At 47.3% G+C, this 17,626-nt stretch overlaps 2 protein-coding genes across 7 annotated transcripts in view; one reads left to right on the forward strand and one right to left on the reverse strand.

The window, feature by feature from the left end:
• Positions 1 to 17,626, forward strand: part of MED12L (mediator complex subunit 12L) — a 355,795-nt gene that overhangs the window by 12,151 nt on the left and 326,018 nt on the right. The window lies entirely within an intron of this gene.
• Positions 77 to 1,842, reverse strand: LOC133074164 (eukaryotic initiation factor 4A-I-like). Its single transcript, XM_061168105.1, has one exon. It carries the CDS (start codon positions 1,829 to 1,831, stop codon positions 611 to 613), a length of 1,221 nt encoding a protein of 406 aa, XP_061024088.1. The 5' UTR covers positions 1,832 to 1,842; the 3' UTR covers positions 77 to 610.

Genomic DNA, 17,626 nt, shown 5'->3' on the forward strand with positions numbered 1-17,626 from the left:
AGTGGTTCCCAGATTGAGAAAACCTGGTCTGGAGGGAGTGACATATCTGCAAGTAAGGGATGCAGTGTTTTGGATATTCTTTTTTTTTTTTTCAGTTTCCAAGTCATTTTATTCAGAATTTTGTGTTTGTTTCCTGAATCAATAAATACTATACAAAACAATGTAAAAATGGCTACCATTTTCTCTCCCCTGCTCCCCCCACCTGGGGACAATCTCCTGGGCTACCTAGCTCAGGGGTTCGCCCTCCAGATTTGGCCCAGCAGATGAGGTGGAGCAAAATTGTAGCCCCTACTGAATGAATGTTTTCAGAGGAATTCAGCTGGGGTGGGAGAGCCTCTAGGGTTTGGAGGTTGACTAGGTTAGGGAAATGGATTAGTGTTTTTGGGAGAAGAAGACTTCGCCTACCCCAAAGAAAAGGGTGTCTAAAATGTTCACGGTTCCTTCTTTTGCCTCAAAAAGTGACATTTATTCAAAGAGTCAAAGAAAAAAAAAAAAGAAAAAAATGACAAGATGTCCATCCCTTGGCTCCCTTCCCTCCCCCCTCCTGCTGCTCCTCAGCCCCCTCCAAGGTTTTATCCCTGGCTGGTGCTAGGTAGCACAACAGCCCCCCTCAGATGAGGTCAGCAACATTGAGGGGCATTTCCTCAATGGAGGTGTTGTAGAAGGTCTCGATGTCTCGAAGAGTCCTCTTGTCTTCTTCTGTCACCATGTTAATAGCCACACCCTTACGGCCAAAACGTCCACCACGACCGATTCTGTGGATATAGTTTTCCCTATTGGTGGGGAGGTCATAGTTGATGACTAAGGAAACTTGCTGTACATCAATGCCTCTGGCCAGTAGGTCAGTGGTAATCAATACTCTGCTAGAGCCAGAGCGGAACTCCCTCATGATAACGTCTCGTTCTTTTTGGTCCATGTGTCCGTGCATGGCAGAGACCGTGAAGTCTCGGGCATGCATCTTCTCGGTGAGCCAGTCCACCTTCCTCCGGGTGTTGATGAAGATGACTGCCTGGGTAATGGTCAGGGTTTCATACAAATCGCACAGTGTGTCCAGCTTCCACTCCTCTCGTTCCACATTGATGTAGAATTGACGGATACCCTCCAGCGTCAACTCTTCCTTCTTGACAAGAATTCTAATTGGGTCCCTCATGAACTTCTTGGTCACCTCAAGCACATCAGAAGGCATTGTAGCTGACAGCAAAACCACCTGGGTGTTGCTGTTGAGCTTCTGGAATATGTCATATATCTGGTCCTTGAATCCACGGCTTAACATTTCATCAGCTTCATCCAGTACAAACATCTTGATGTATTTGGGAGACAAGTATCTCCGGTTAAGCATGTCGAACACACGGCCTGGGGTACCCATGATGATATGAGGGGCTTCCATCTGCAGCTTCTGCACCTCAGCACGTACATTGGTACCCCCAATGCAGGCATGGCACGAGGCACCCATGTAATCTCCTAAGGCCATAACTACCTTCTGTATCTGCTGGGCCAACTCTCTAGTGGGTGCCAGGACCAAGGCCTGGGTGGCCTTTAGATCTAATTCAATCTGTTGCAGAATTGATATGGCAAATGTGGCTGTTTTCCTAGTCCCAGATTGGGCTTGAGCAATCACATCATAACCCTTGATACAAGGAAGAATGGCTCGCTGCTGGATGGCAGAGGGCTTCTCAAAACCATAGGCATATATGCCATGGAGGAGTGACTCTGAGAGGTTCATGTCATCAAAGCTGTCGACAGTCTCATTCCAGTTACTCTCGATGACGCCTTCGGGTTCCATCCCATCGGGGCCATTGTCTCTGGATCGGGAATCCTGACTCGCAGACATGATCCTTAGAAACTAGCTTGGATATTCTTTGAGAGGGATGTACAAAGTGCTGTGGAGATGGTTGGGAGCGACCCAGCTTTGGGCAGGACCTAGTAAAGGAGGAGGCTTCGAGCCCCGAACTTGGAGGACGTGTAGGGGTGGACGGGGCGAGGTGTGGTGTGCGCGTGCAGTGGGGAGCTGGGCTGGAGTGGGAGAGAAGGTTGGGATCAGTGTATGGGGTCCTTGGCGTGCTGTGTGGAGGTGTCTGGACGTTACGGTCGAGCCCATGAGGTGGTCGTTCAAGGGTGTTAAGGGAATGGGATTTAAGATGACTGAGGGTCGCAGTTTGAGGGGACAGTGCTTCTGAGGGTCACATTGGGGCAAAATGACCAACTGGCTGGATGGTCGCTGACCTCGCAGGCCCGGGCCCGGGTCTGGTAGGTTTCCATGGCTGCCATAACAAGTCGCTGCAAGTCAGGTGGCCTCACACAATGGAGGTTTAGTCTCTCGCAGCTCTGGAGGCCAGCCGTCTGGAGAGGGCATTGCTGGGGCTGGACTCCGGCTGGAGCCCTTGGGGAGAGTTTCCTCTCCTCACTCAGCCTTTGGTGGCGCCAGACATCCCTTGGCCTCTTTGTGGCCCACATGCATCTGTCTCATTTCTGCCTCCACCTTCACATGACTGTTTTCTCCGTGTGTCTGTCGTTCTCTGGGTGTGCCTCGTAAGGACACTTGTTATTGGATTTGGGGCCCACTGGAATAATCCAGGATGAACTCATCTTGAGATCTTTAACTTAATTACCTCTGTGAAGATCCTTTTTCCAAGTGAGTGACACTCCCAGGTTCCAGGATTTGATAGGATACTCTTGTGGGTCCTCTTGGCCTATGGGGCTTGGGAAGAAAGAGTAACGAGGATTTAGGAGAAAGGTTATTGAGGTGGTAGAGTTGGCAAAAGTGGATGTGTAAGGTTAGAGGGGCGAGTACGAGGATATACCAATATTTTTAGCTTAGAGCAGTGATTCCCAAATTTTCTGATTTTTAGGACCCCTTTGTAATAAACCTTGATTAGGATGCCTTAGAGCTTTTATATCTCAGTACTTAGGGTATTAGAAATTAGACCTGAGAAATATTAGAAGTATATAGTAATTCATTTAAAACTAATGATAAACCAATTTCATATTTAAAATGTTTTTATGAGCAATATTTTTCCAAACAAAAACAATATTGGAAAAAGTGGCATTTTTTACATTTTTGTGAATCTGTTTAGTGTCTGGATTCTCCCATCCAAGTACTAACCAGGCCCGACCCTGCTTAGCTTCCAAGATCAGACGAGATCGGGCGCATTCAGGGTGGTATGGCCGTAGACTGGATTCTCCTATCTAGTTCTCCACTTACTCTGTTACAATATGTTGCTTTGATTGAGGGATATGAAGAAAATCTGGTCTCACCAATACGTAGCTGGAAAGTTCTTGGGACCCCAGAGGTCTTTGAAATGGAGAACACTGGCTTATACACTTGGGTGGGTAGCTGATTGATGGTAGTCCTCAAGTGAAACCAAAGAACTTGTTAAATTTTTTTCCCAAGGGTGGGAAGGTTGGGGAGGGGAGTAGAGCGACCCAGTTCATTGTTTAATATTTTCGATTGGAGATGCCTCTGGGGAATCCAGGTTGCCCTGTATAGAAGTAGTACAAATGTGGATTTTGGTGTGATTTTTTTTTTTTTTTGTGTTGAAATCCTGGCACTGATCGCCTGATCAGAGTGGGCAGAGAAATACAGGACCAGGCAGACTGTGGCCCCCCGCCGCAGCGCCTCCAAGGAGGGGAGTTGCTGGGGGTGACGAGTGGTCCAGAGGGAGAGCTGGCGTCGCCGTCAGCCTCCTCTTGGTTTGGCAGTTTCCCTCTTTAGGGCCTTTGCACGTGGCTGTCTTCTCTTCATCACTGCTGCTGATGGTCAGTGCTTAGTACTGTTTATGTTTTTCTTATTTGTTCTGTCCTCCTACCAGTATAAGTTTCATGAAACAAAAACCATGTCCTTTTTTATCCCCCATTGATAACCAGAGGCAGAGAGAGGGTGTGGGATATGGTTGGGGTTAAATAAATATTTGTTGGTTGGATCTAGTAACTGGGGCAGTCATTATTAACAAACGGTTCTTAGAAGCCCTGTATAGGGCACGGTGATGCTGGGAAATATAAGACATGGTTCCTGCCATTGAAGAACTCTGTATGGAAGATTAGCAGCCCTTTGTGGTAGGAACTGATGAGGAAGGGGTCAGCTTTTTGAAAATTAGAGACGTCTTCAGAAATATGGATGTTTTCAAAGCCTTCTGGACAGGGGGTGTGAGCTAAGGCACTGAGATGGGAAATGGATGTATGTGATCTTCGGAGGAATTGGATGTAGTTCAGTAAAGCAAGAGTGTATCCTTGAATCCTAAACTTGAACATGTCTTTAGATTTGGGAGCAGTTGAGAGGAGGAGATTAAAACTGCTGGAGGGGGCTTCCCTGGTGATTCAGTGGTAAAGAATCTGCTTGCCAATGAAGGAGACTCTTGCCCAATGAAGGTTTGATCCCTGATCTGGGGGCATCTCACATGCCCCGAGCAACTAAGCCACGACCGCTGAGCCTGTGCTCTAGAGCCCAGGAGCTGCAAATGCTGAAGCTCGTGCGCCCGAAAATCTGTGCTCCCCAACAAGAGAACCACTGCAGTGAGAAGCCCACGCGCTGCGACTGGAGTAGCCTCCACTCACCGCAACTAGAGAGAAATCCTCGCAGCAGCGAAGACCCAGCACAGCCCAAGACAAGTAAGTAAAATTATAAATAAAAAATAAAACTGCTGGAGAGAGAAGAGCGACTGCTGGAGCAAGCCTGACTTGGTCCTGGGACCAGGGGACCAAGGTCCTACTGGGAGCGACCCCTTACGTGTAGCGTTTCACGTGGCCACCTCCGAGAAAGGGCGGGAGGCCCAACGTACACAGATCTCCCTGTTTACTTTTAATTTTCTACAAGCATTTCCAGAGTCATTCCGAACGTGTAGAGATTTTCCTCGGCAAGAATTAACTCAGCCTTCAACCCACATCCAACGTGCCCCAGCTCAGATATGCAAATGCTGCCTTGTTGTCAATTAAAATTTGGTGGAATTTGCTGCTTTCCTTTTCCAGCCATTTCATTCATGGATTAATCTCACAGGGTTATTGAGATTAGGACCATTTAAGGGACTGGCAGCAGGGAAGAGCTAAGACAAACGTATTTTGTCTTAAGTGTCATTGGAATTTTTTTTCTTTTTCTTTTTTGCTAAGGTGCTGGTTTACATAAAGGTATAGAAGCACCATCAAAACTATGTCCAACGCAGTGCTAAATAATTTATATTTTTCCCGAGTTCTGCAAGGAGGTTAATATTGACATTGCTTAGGGTTTTTTTTTTTTTTTTTTTCTCCTTTCTTTCTTTCTTTTTTTAAAGCTCTGCACAGTGCTTCTGTAGACAGTATGGAAAATATTTTTGGGGTTAGAGCTGTTTTTACTCTTTGGTCAGTTGTAGACTAAATGTCAACTGCTGCTTGAAAAAGGAAGATTGTGAACTGGAGACCCTATTTACATCTTGACTACTCGAGATCTGCTTTTAAGTCCCCATTAAATAATTGAAATGCGTTTGAAGTTATATTTTCATTTACTTAGTACTTGATACGTACTTCCCACTGCACTCCGTGATGTGGGGGTGTAGGAAAGAAATAGAAGTCTGCTTCTGTCCCCTCTAGAACAGTGCTTCTCAAAATATCTGTGGTGAAGGGCCAGTTTTTTTTTTAAAAATTAATTTTCAATCTGTTGCAGACCGATATAGATGTATGATAAAAATGAATCACTAGAAAAATGAAATGCGGATTGAATGTACTGGCAGTATCAAGTTGCTGTGAAAGTTTCCAAGCGCTTCTGGGTTTTTGCATGTTATTCTTGTTGAGGACCGGTAGCAGTTTCAGACCACACTCTTGAGTAGCACAGCTCTAGAAATGAACACCTGGCTCACTGATGCACAGAAAACAATGGGAAAAAATGACTCATGCATTGGCTTTTGTTTATTTTAAAACTGAGGAGTAACATATTCCTCATATTCAGTACTGAATAACATATTCAGTACGGTGTGGAAGGGCTTCCCAGGTGGCTCAGATAGTAAAGAATCTGCCTGCCATCCCTGGGTCGGGAAGAGTCCCTGGAGAAGAAAAGGGCAGCCCACTGCACTGTTCTTGCCGGGAGAACCCCATGGACAGAGGAGCCTGGTGGGCCAGTCCGTGGGGTTGCAAAGAGTCTGACACGACTGAGTGACCGACACTTTGACTTCACAGTGTATGAAGTGCCGCGTTCCATCAGGAGAGCCCATGTTGATTGTGTGGGTTATGCTGAAGGCTTTACATGTTTGGTTTTATGCCAGCCTCACAAACACCTCTTGGGTGGATACTATTATCTCCTTTTTACGAGTGAAGAAACTGAGGCACGGGGAGGAATCACAGGGGTCAGCTTTACTTTCCCAGGCTCCATTAGCTGTATGGTGATGGAGTTGAAGTTGGACGTCTGAGACTGGGCTGTAAACCACCCTGCTCTATATATAGGGAGGCTAAAAATGCTGTGTGAGTTCAGAAAAGAGGGGGTTGGAATCCTTGGAGGTCTCACTGGAGGATGTAGGTGTGAGGGTCAGGATGCGAGTGAGGGGGGACAGGTTGCACCCTATCTTTCCTAAGAAAGAGCTGCAGGTGGGGTGAGTGAGGTGCCACGGGGGAGAGGACGGAGCCTCTGAGATCAAGCTTGGAGTCCTGGCGTCCTGGCCGGCTGCTGTGGGGGGCGGTGATGAGCTCACCGGGCCCTGCTGTCAGATTTATCTCACTAGCTCATGCTTAATAAATCCGGACAGGGAGAGAGTGGAGTTGGGGAGGCTGCGAGGGAAGCGGCTGTAGTAACCGAAGCACGAAGGAAAAAGACTGATGAGGGCTTTAAACGGGACTAGAGAAGGATTGGCAGTTGGTGACAAATTGGTCAAAGGAAACGAAGGAGAGAGGATGTGGAAAATGCGTCCATTCCTTGGGCACAGTTCAGCTGGGATGGTAGTAGATCCTGTTGCTTGAGGATCTCCGGGTGGACACATATTTGTGCTCAGTCTTTAGAGAGTTACCTGATTGCTGGAATGGAGTGAATATTCGGACACCCCTTCTTACCCACCTCCCTCACCCTGTGGCATGAACTGGTTTAGTTGAAGGTCTGATGACTCAGAGGGCTTTGGTTTATACCACTTGTCCCCTGCTTTAAACCTCACCTTCAATACCTGTTATTCAGTCCCCCACAGGCTGCTTTGATGGTGGTAAACATCCCGAATTGCTTGGAAGGTTGGCTTAGCTCCGTGGAAGAGGTGGGAGTGAGCAAGCCTCCTGAAAATAAAAAGGGTGGAGGCTGAGAGGTGTTAACAGAGGCTGACTTTCAGGCTGCACTTTCGGAGCTGGACTCGCAGACATTGGCTTTCTTGGCTCAATTCTAGGTTTAGCATCTGTTTTCGAGTATGCAAATGAACAGCATCACCATCCCCACTAACAACAAAAAAGAGACATTCCCAGCTAACTCATCATTGTGGAGCAGTTATACCCCGATTAAAAAAAATAGTCCACATTAAAAAAAAAAAATCTTAAAAAAATAGTAAAAATCAAATAGTTATGAAATCTAAATAACCATAATTTGAAGTAGTATTTGAATGACAGTCACAGTGATGTTTTTGAAACCTAGCAGAGACCTCAAGTACTTCTGAAATCATCAGAAAATCTAAATAATTCTCACATCATTTTAGTATCTCTTAATATTTTTAGAATTTTGTAAATTCAGTGGATTTTTTTTAATTGTCAAACATGGTGAAAGGAAAGTGAAAGTTGCTCAGTCGAGTCTGACTCTTTGCGACCCCATGGACTATACAGTCCATGGAATTCTCCAGGCCAGAATACTGGAATGGTAGCCTTTCCCTTCTCCAGGGAATCTTCCCAACCCAGGGATCGAACCCAGGTCTCTTACATTGCAGGTGGATTCTTTACCAGATGAACCACCAGGAAAGCCCGTTGAATATGGTACATTAATTAAATAATGGATTAAAAAAAAGAGAGAGACATTCCCAACCTCTGTCCTCTCTCCCAGGCAGGAAGAAGGATGTCCTGAAGTTTTACTTGATTTTTTCCTGCATGCTTCTCGTCTCTGTCACCCATCAAGTTTCCCTTTTTGTGAATTTGCAGTTCGTTTGGTGGCAGTCACCGACAGCTTCCTCCTGGTGGGCACGCAGTGTGGGGTCAGGGGTGCACTTAGGCCCGGGGTAGAAAGAGCCAGGATGGGGGCACAGTGAGGCGCTGTATGGACAGTTAACTTCAGAGGTCAGAAACCGTGGCTTGGATTAGCTTTTTTCTGCCTTCGGATCACCTAGCCCAGCGGGAAGCAGATTTAGTACTACGTGAAAAGTATGATTTGCAGGAGGATTCTTCATTAAGATGCGATTGCATCACATGAGTCGTGTGGGACGGTGACTTACCTGACCTCTGGGAGCTCCAAAGAGGAAGCTGTCTTCTGAGGCTGCCTTATGTACAGTTCTGGGCAGGATCAACTACGGACACCGTAAGTGCCCTTTCCCACATTCTGCAAGTCTGAGAGGTCAAGTATTTTTCTCTGGGAGTTTTCCTGAGAGCCACATCCAGGTGTTTGATATCCGAGGGTGACATGCATTTGAGGGTGATTTGAATATGAATTAATAGGCTACAGCTACTTAGATAAGAGTGGAATAAATGCCGAGTGTATTTGGATGTAATTTGAATCAGAGTCTCTCTCACTTCCATTGGAGGGGGAGGGCCTGCCTGTCTCATGGTTAAGGGCGAGGGAGGTTTTGGTGGGGAGTCGGGTCCCCAAGAGTCTCAGCACATCATCCTTGGTGGATGTTTCCATTTGCTTCGTTGGAAAGTTACTGAGTCCCTGGATGTGCTGGTTGGTCAAAAACCATAATGGCAATGACTGTGATGAGCTTATATATGGATATGTTTTGGCCGCACCATCCCCAATCAGGGACTGAACCCAGGCCACGGCAGTGAAAGCGCCAAATCCTAACCTCTGTACGGCAAGGGAACTCCCATAAGCCTTTCTGAAAGTGCCTAGTGTGTACCTGGGACCATTTCGAGGGCCTCACATACGGTTTTCCTCCTATCCTTTACAATAGGCATGTGAGGGGTATGGAGGTATCTCCATTTCACAGACAAGGAGGGAGCTCGGATTCTAGTAGAGCTTGGCTGAAATCGTACCAGTCTCCCTCAAGGCCTCGCGGTCTTGGAGAGCCCGTTGGGCCTGTCGGGGGCCTGGTTCTCACGTGGTCACCGAAGCACGTCACTCGTCAGCCTCTCAGCCTGTAAATGGGCGCTCATCCTGCCTGAACCCTTTGACTCTGAGGAAGATGGGTGTGAACATTCTGGTAAGAGGCCAGGGAGTATTACTGTGGTCGTGATTTTCTCTTCTCTTTTGCCCGCTGCTCAGCACTGGTGTGAAGATCGGACCGCCTTCTTCGTGTGGAGCTCACACCTCTGGGGTTCATCTGGGTGCCCACCGTCAGTGATCAACGGCTGGCAGTTGGAGTTTTGGGTAGGGGTGAATATTAATAGCTGGGTAGACGAGGGTGGATGTGTAAAAAGCTGAGTTTCAGATGTGGCCTTGATGCAAATGTGGCCCAGGTGTCAGAGATGTGGGTAGGGGCGGGGAAGATGCTGGGTTGACTCAGGGGAGTCCTGCCTCCCCCTCCCCCCCTTCCTTGGCTCTCTGTTCAGGAGGCTGGTGGTCGTGCCTTCTCTCAGGAACATTCTGGCTGAGTTGGGGAAACAGACCACATACCCTTCTCGCTCCCTCCCCCACCCCCACCTTTTCCCCCTAAACTTCTCAAACAGCTATCAAGTCAGTCAGAGGAGATCCAACAGGAGTCGGTCCCCGTTGCCATAATGCCAGGGGCTGGGGCGTCCCCGACACACAGCCGGCTGATGCTGCTTTCCTCGGCCACGGGGACTGCCTTGGAGGCTCTGGCTGCTGCTGCCCTAAACTGGATGACGTAAAACCGCGGGGATTCACTCTCTCGCAGCCCTGGAGGGAGGCCCACACCCAGAGGAGGGCTTCTCCTGTCCTCTCCCGGCTTCAGGTGCTTGTGTGTGCTGGGTCACCCAGTCGTGTCTCACTGTTCGAGACCCCCCCGGACTGTAGCCCACCAGCTCCTCCGCCCGTGGGATTCTCCAGGCGAGAAGATTGGCTCGTGGGTTGTCATGTCCTCTTCCAGGGGGTCTTCCTGGCCCCGTGATTGAACCCGTGTCTCTCGTGTGTCCTGCATTGTCAGGAAGATTGTTTATCACTCTGCCACCTGGAAAGCCCCCAGCTTTGGTCGCCCCGTTTTCCATGGTTTGTGGCAGCATAATTCCAAACTCCACCTCCATCAATCTTCCTTCTGTGTCTTTTGTGAGGACACTGGCCATGTGCGTTTGGATCAGGACCCTAATTCAGTGTGACTTTAACTTGATTTTATCTGCACAGACCCTATTTCCAAATAGGTCACAGGTATGGGGGTTAGGCCTTTGACCTGTCTTTGCGGGGTACACAGTTCAGTGCCTGCAGGGCCTGTCTCTGACCCCTCCTGCACTCGTCCCCGGGTGGTCTGGTGCTGGACCTTTCCTTCTGGGTCCCCTCCTGTTTCATCAACAACTTCCAACTGTCTCACCACCTCGCTTATCTCCTGTTACTTTCAATTTCTCCCTCCGCTGGATTCTCTCTGTGCCGTCAAAACATGCACGTGCCTCTGTCATCTTCACCCCCGCTCTGCCCCGTCACCCCATCTTCCCATTTCTCTCCACCTCTTTCTCCAAACCTTGCGCACAGCATCCTGTGTGTTCATGTCTTCTTCACCTCCCGCTTCTTCCTCCGCTCCTTTTTGCTGGGCTTCTGCCCTCCTTTCCCAGAGACCCCTCTCCCCGGGCCCCAGCGGCCACATGGTGCCTGTCGTTCCCTCGCCTGGCCGAGCCGCGTCTTCCCTCAGCTCTTTTTTTTAAACTTTGTTTATTTTGGCTGCGCTGGGTCTCCTTTGCGGCGTGAGCATTCTCTAGTTGCGAGGACTCTTCTCCATTCTGGTGGCTTCTCCGGTGGAGTGTGGGCTCCAGTGGTTGTGGCATAGGGGTTTAGTTGCCCCATGGCATGTGGACTCATCCTGGACCAGCGATCAAACCATGTCCCCCACACTGGCAGGCAGATTCCTAACCCCTGGACCGTCAGGGAGGGCCCTTTCCTCAGCTCTGAGCTGAAGCACTCCTGGTTTTCCTTCTCTCTTCCCTGGCCGCACCATCGCAGTCTCCTTTGAAGGCTCTCCCTCCTCCACCTGGCCACGCAGTCCAATTGCGTGTTCCCTGGGGTCTGTTCTAGGCTGTCGTCTCTTCTCACTCACCCTCTCTTTGGACGATCTTGGCCACCCCAGGCTTCAGTTACTACCTAATGAAGACAACTCACACCTTGACGACTCCAGCAAAGACCCCTCCGCAATCTATAGGCTTCTAAGTGGCTGTAAGAAGCATCTTCTTTGGCCTGATGTCAGGGGACGTTCAACTTTAAGGGATCCGATATGTTGCGTTTTTTTCCTTTGTGTGCCATTTCTCAAGGACTCTCTGTTCCTCATCAGTGTCAGTTCCTGGAATACAGGAAGTAGAGCTGCGTGCAGCTCTCAGGACTGAGATCATGGGAGGGAGCACCTGCTTGGATTCCCTTCAGGTGACTGCCTTCAGTGACTCTCTTCAGCGACCTTGTACTTAATCGACTATCCATTTTGTTGCAGCTGGTGGAATTTCATTCTTTTTAATGGCTGAGTAATCATTTTACTGAAGATACATAAGCATGCATTTCTGCTAATAAAATACCCTTGTTCCACTAGAGACTTGGGTCCCCCGCGTCCTTCTTTCTGTCTCCGGCTAATGCTTCAGAGCGTGGAAACCTACCGAGCTCACTTTCTCGCCCGGGCTTTCAAGATCTCCTTGAGAGGACGCTCTGTGCCTTCGTGAGTGGTACAAGTCCTGTGTATGGACTTTATTGGTTTTCCATGTAACCCAAAGGATACTGCTTTTTCTCTCTCTCTTTTCGACAACTCCAGTCCCCAGGTCCTGGTCTGTAAGAGACCGCAACAGCCTGATACCTCAAAGTTCCATTTAAAACTGAACTTGTGATCTGCTCCTCTTCCTCCAGAAAACCCCTGTCATTGCTGTATTATGTCTTAAGTTCTCTTGCTATCCTAGAAATCCAGGAGACGTCCTTGATAGATAGCCTCACTCTTTGTCATTCCATCTGCCATGTCACCAAAAGTCCTGTTGAGTAGCCCCATAAAGATCCTTCCCCTTATGTCCATCGCTGATACTGCCATCTTGGTCCTAGCTCCCATCATCTCATGTCTTGACTCTTAAGGGAGCCTCTAACTGGTCCCAGTCGCCTTGCCCCCAGGCCTGCTATTTGGTCTGACAAACTCTAAACTGTTGTCTGCACTGTGGATCTATTTAGTTTGGATGATGTCAACCCACTGCATACAACCCTTTATGCTATTTTTTAAAAAATTCATTCGGGTCTGGTTAGTTGATTTACAATGTGGTGTGAATTTCTATACAGCAAAGTGATTCAGTTATGCATATTATATATAGACATGCATTGTTTTTCATTATTGTTTATTGATATATACTGTGATATATTGCTATATATATATATATATATATTGATACATACTGTGCTATACACTAAGACCTTGTTTTTATCCATTCTACAGGTAATTGTTTGCATCTGCTAATCCCAACTCCCAATCCATCCCTTCCCCCGCTCCTCTTCCCCTTAGCAGCCACAGATCTGTGCTCTCTGTTTCATATATAAATTCATTTGTCATGTTTTAGATTCCACACATAAATGATACCACGTGGTACTTGTCTTTCAGACTTACTTCACTTGGTGTGGTAATCTCTAGGTTCATCCATGTCGCTGCAGACGGCATTATTTCATTCTTCTCTATGGGTGAGTAACAGTCCTTTGTGCACACACACCGTATCTTCTGTGTCCATTCCTCTGTCATGGGATGTTTAGGTTGCTTCTGTGTCTTGGTTATTGTGAACAGTGCTGCTATGAACATAGGGGTGAGTGTATATTTTTTATAAAATTTATTTTATATTGGAAGATAGTCGATAACAGTGTTGTGTTAGTTGAATGTATCTTTTTGAATTATAATTTTGTCTGAATATATGTTCTGGAGTGGGATTGCTGGCTCTAATGGAAACTGTTTTTAGTTGTTTGAGAAACTGCAATATTCTTCCCCATAGTGGCTGCACCCATTTACATTCCCGCCAACAGTGTAGGAGGGTTCCCTTTTCTCCACACCGTCTCCAGCATGCATTTGTAGACTTTTTAATGAGGGCCGTTCTGACCAGTGTGAGATGGTACCTCATTGGAGTTTGGGTTTCTCTAGTATTTAGCACTGATGAGCCTCTCTGTGTGTGTCTGTTGGCCATCTAAGTCTTCTTTGGAGAAATGTCTATTTAGGTCTTCTGCCCAATTTTTTGGGTGGGTGGTGGTTGTCACTGAGTCGTATTAGCCGTTTGTGTATATTGCAGGTGAGGCGCTCGCCTTCTGCGCTGTTTGCAGATGCTCTCTCCCCTTGTGAGGTTGTCATTTTCTTTTGTTTACAGTTTCTTTTGCTGTGCAAAAGCTTATGAGTTTGATTTAGATGCCATTTGTTTGTTTTTTATTTCTGTTGCCCAAGACTGACCTAAGAGAGTGTTGGTTCGGTTTATGTTAGTGAATATTTTGCCTGTGATCTCTTGTAGGAGTTTTATGGTGTCATATCTTAATGTTGAAGCCTTTAAGCCATTGCGAGCTTATTTTTGTGTATGGTGTGAGGCTGTGTTCTGACTTTGTTGATTTATTTATATGCGACTCTCCCAATGCCACTTGCTGAAGAGGCTGTCTTTTCCCCATTGTATACGCTCACTTCTGTCAAAGATGAATTGACTGTAGGTATGTGGGTTAAAGAGGAGGGCATGGCAGCCCACTCCAGTATTCTTGCCTGGAGAATCCCCATGGACAGAGGAGCCTGGCAGGCCAGAGTCCACAGGGTCGCAGAGAGCCGGACACGACTGAGCGCCTCGGCCCACACAGCCTGTGCGGGTAAAAGCCCCGTGCTGTTCTTTAAAGGTGGAAGCCCTTCCCCGGGCCCACAGCACCCTGCGTGTGCTGCCCACGCCCGCTGCTGTCTCAGCTCACACCTGGCGCCCTCTGCCCTTGCTGTGACACCGTTCTCTCTCCCACTGTCCTAGGCCTGCAGACCTCACGCAGGCTTCTCCTGCCTCTGCCCTTGATGGACACACAATGCTAGTGATTGTTGTGTCTTCCTGATGAACTGACCCTTTTATCATTACGATATGTGCCTTTTTATCTTTGATAATGCTTTCTATCTTGAAGTTTATTTGGTCCAGTATTCATACAGCCTCCCTAGCCCTCTTCGGTTCATCGTTTGCATGTTGCTCATCTTTTCCCATGTGTTTACTGTCACCTTATCTGTCTTAATGTATTTAAGGTGCAGCATGCGACAGGGTTTGATTTCCTTATCTATCCCGACAATCCCTGCCTTTTAATTGGAATCATAGCCTGTTAACATTTCATTAGCATTTAATGTAATTATTGACATGTTTGGGTTTATTTGCCATTTTACTTCTGGATTATTAAACTCTTTTGAAAAATAATTTAAATTCACCTATTGACATTTTGGCTTACCGCTTCACATTTTATTTTATAGCGATTGCTCTAGGAATCACAGTATACATCTCTTAACTCCTCAGGGTCTTTGCAGAGTTGTTATTGTATCACTTCCCGCACAGTGTCAGCCTTGTTGTTGTGAGAGTCCTCCTCTTAACTTGGTTAGCGCGTCTCGCATTCCGAGGCGAAACGCAAAGGGGGTTTCTTCAGGGAGTTTTTTCCTGACTTTTCAGGTTAGGGTGAGCCCCTATCGATTGGGCTCTGAGCAGGTGGTGCTTCTCCTTGGGTCCTTGATCACAGTTGCAGTTTGCTCACGATGGAATCCCCAGTGCTGATCACACTACTGTATACTCAGTGATTAAATGCAGGGCAGCCCTGGGTTGTGGTTCAGAGAAGGCGAAAGATTGCGTAATGTACTCCAGGGGATAGGAATGGCATTAGGCGAGGCTCAGAGGTGGAAAAGACAATGTGTGTGGCAAGGAATATAATAGTCAAGTAGGTTACATGAAAGTTAAAATATGAAGAAAAAGCTCTAGTTTTTTTTTTTTTTTTTAAATACCAGTAACCACCATTTATAGAGCACTCAATATGGGGCCAGGCAGTGTGCTAAACTCTACATTTTATCTTATGTAACCTCAGCACTGTGAGTTATTCTTATCTTTGATTGAGGTGACCGAGGTGCAGAGAGGTCAGTTTATCTTGCTGTCTGTGATAGGTAAGGGCTCTGCATTCAAACTCAGACCTCTGTGATTCACCACTCAGAACGGAGGCGAGAGTGGGGAGCGGAGCTCGATGGTTCGAGGCGTCTATGCCCATCCTAGGGGCTTGTGTGTGTGAGTCCTGGCTGGAGTTAGGTGCAGAGAAGGCCCACGAATGTTACTGAGGGTGTATAGAGGGTGGGGCCAGATGTTTCCATTCGTTAGCTTCTTCCCAGGGGGAGGAAAAGGAAAGCCTCTGAGGCTGTTGAGAAAGGGGAGTGCAGAAAAGGCAGCCTGTTTCAGAAAGATTCATCCGGGCCATGGGGCAGGCTGAGCTCGGGCAAGGCCTGGACCAGGGTGGGGGTGGGAGGTATGAGGCCCGAGGGCAGTGGCCTGGCCTGCTATGCCAGTGGCCGCGGTCAGAGAGAGGGCTGTGTTCTCGTAAAGGAAGGGCTAGATGTGAGGTGTGTTCTGGTAGAAGTGTGCCTCAAAGTGGCTAATGATGAGGTGTGAGGAGAGAAAGAGTGTTCCTCATCTCTTGGGTCATCTGTATCTGCTAACAACAGAAAGCGTTGCCTGAAGACTGAATCTGGGCTGTGATGGGTGTTATCATAGCCTTACTGTTCAAATGGGACCTGCAGACAGAGAATGCTCTTCTGGGAGAGAGGCGGACAAAGCTAGGGAAAATAATCAAAGAGGTATTTAAAAAAAAAAAAAATTATTTGGCATCTGTAGTTGCAGATGCCAAGATCTTTAGTTGATCTTCAGTTGCAGCATATGGGCTCTATCTAGTTCCCTGAGCAGGGATCAAACCCAGGCCCCCTGCATTGGGAGCGCAGTCTTAGCCACTGGACCACTGCAGGGAAGTCCCATAAAGCTGTTTCTAAAAATTTTGTTTGTTTGAAGTAAGACCCTGGCCAAGCACAGCCTGTCTGACTAGTGCGCAGAGGCACATTTTCCTATCTCTGCGGCATCGTCGTCCATGGCGGCATTTCACTGACAGTCACTGAGTTAGTTTGTTAGATGCGAGTAGGTGATGGAGGCAATTGTGTGTCTCTGCACATGTTCTGTGCTGTGGATGAGAAGTCTGAAGGAGGTTAACTGTGTGTGCACACCTGTGTGTGTCCATTTATTATCTGCTTTTATGATGGTCATTGACAAGTGTGCTAAACTGACTTTTCCCCACTTTGAGTGAGAAAGAACTTAGCCAATTTCCAAACTAGACTCAAAATGTATTCACTTTCCTGATGAAACACTTACTGAAATTAAAAGATTGCTCTGAAATTGATCCAAAAAATAACATCACTCTCTGAAGTTCAAGATAAATGCCCAAGATTTATGGGTGCCTTTGTAGTTCACCCAAAGTATTGAAGGTCTGATTTTTATTTTTTATCAGTGTCAAATACAAAACTGCACAGTGAACGCTGGCCTTCTGTGTGAACATGGGCCAGTTTCTAGGCTTTTGTTACTGTTTGTGTCTGGGTACTTGTTTCCCTAAAACTTCTTTATACCTATCCTTTTATTTATTTTTAAATTTAGATAAAATTTATTTTTATGGTGTTAGATGTTGATTACACATTCTTTTCTGTGTACACATAGAAAAATGTGACATTCTTGAAAACCTCCACCTCTCGTTTTAAAAAATTTATTTTTAATTGTAGGATAATTGCTCTTCAGTATCGTATTGGTTTCTGCCATATGTCAGCATGAAATCAGCCACAGGTATACTGTGTATACACCCATCCTCGTGTACCTGCCTCCCACCTCCCGTCCCATCTCACTCATTTTTTAATGCAAAAATTAGTGTCCAGTTTATGATAAAAGGGAAATAAAAATTTCCAAGCAAGCAGAACTTGAATTTCATTTCAGTCTGTCTAAGGCTTATCATTTTAGTTGAAGTCAGTGATGAGGCGGATGAGTCATCCTTTCTCCATGTTGAGGTTACCTGTGGACCGCTTCTGTTTTAAAGATGGTTTCAGCTGGAGCCGTCCGCAGCCTGGCCTGGTGCACCCCTGCCCTGGGCCACCAGGCTGGACTGTGAGTACGTGTCCTCAGCCGGCTCCTGGCTGAGTGATGTTCGGGCTCACGCGTGTGTGTTCAGTGTTTGCCCCTGCTGCTGCTCTTCAGGCGCCCGCCGTGTCCGAGTCTCTGCGACCCCATGAACTGCAGCACGCCAGGCCTCCCTGTCCATCACCCACTCCTGGAGTCCACCCAAACTCATGTCCATCGAGTCGGTGATGCCATCCAGCCATCTCATCCTCTGTCGTCCCCTTCTCCTCCTGCCCTCAATCTTTCCCAGCACCAGGGTCGTTTCCAGTGAATCGGTTCTTCA

This window comes from Dama dama, chromosome 19 (genome assembly GCF_033118175.1).
Source record: "Dama dama isolate Ldn47 chromosome 19, ASM3311817v1, whole genome shotgun sequence".
Classification (NCBI taxonomy): domain Eukaryota; kingdom Metazoa; phylum Chordata; class Mammalia; order Artiodactyla; family Cervidae; genus Dama; species Dama dama.

Excerpts from the sequence above, each read along its gene's own strand:
- LOC133074164 (XM_061168105.1), bottom strand. The coding sequence starts at position 1,831 with ATGTCTGCGAGTCAGGATTCCCGATCCAGAGACAATGGCCCCGATGGG.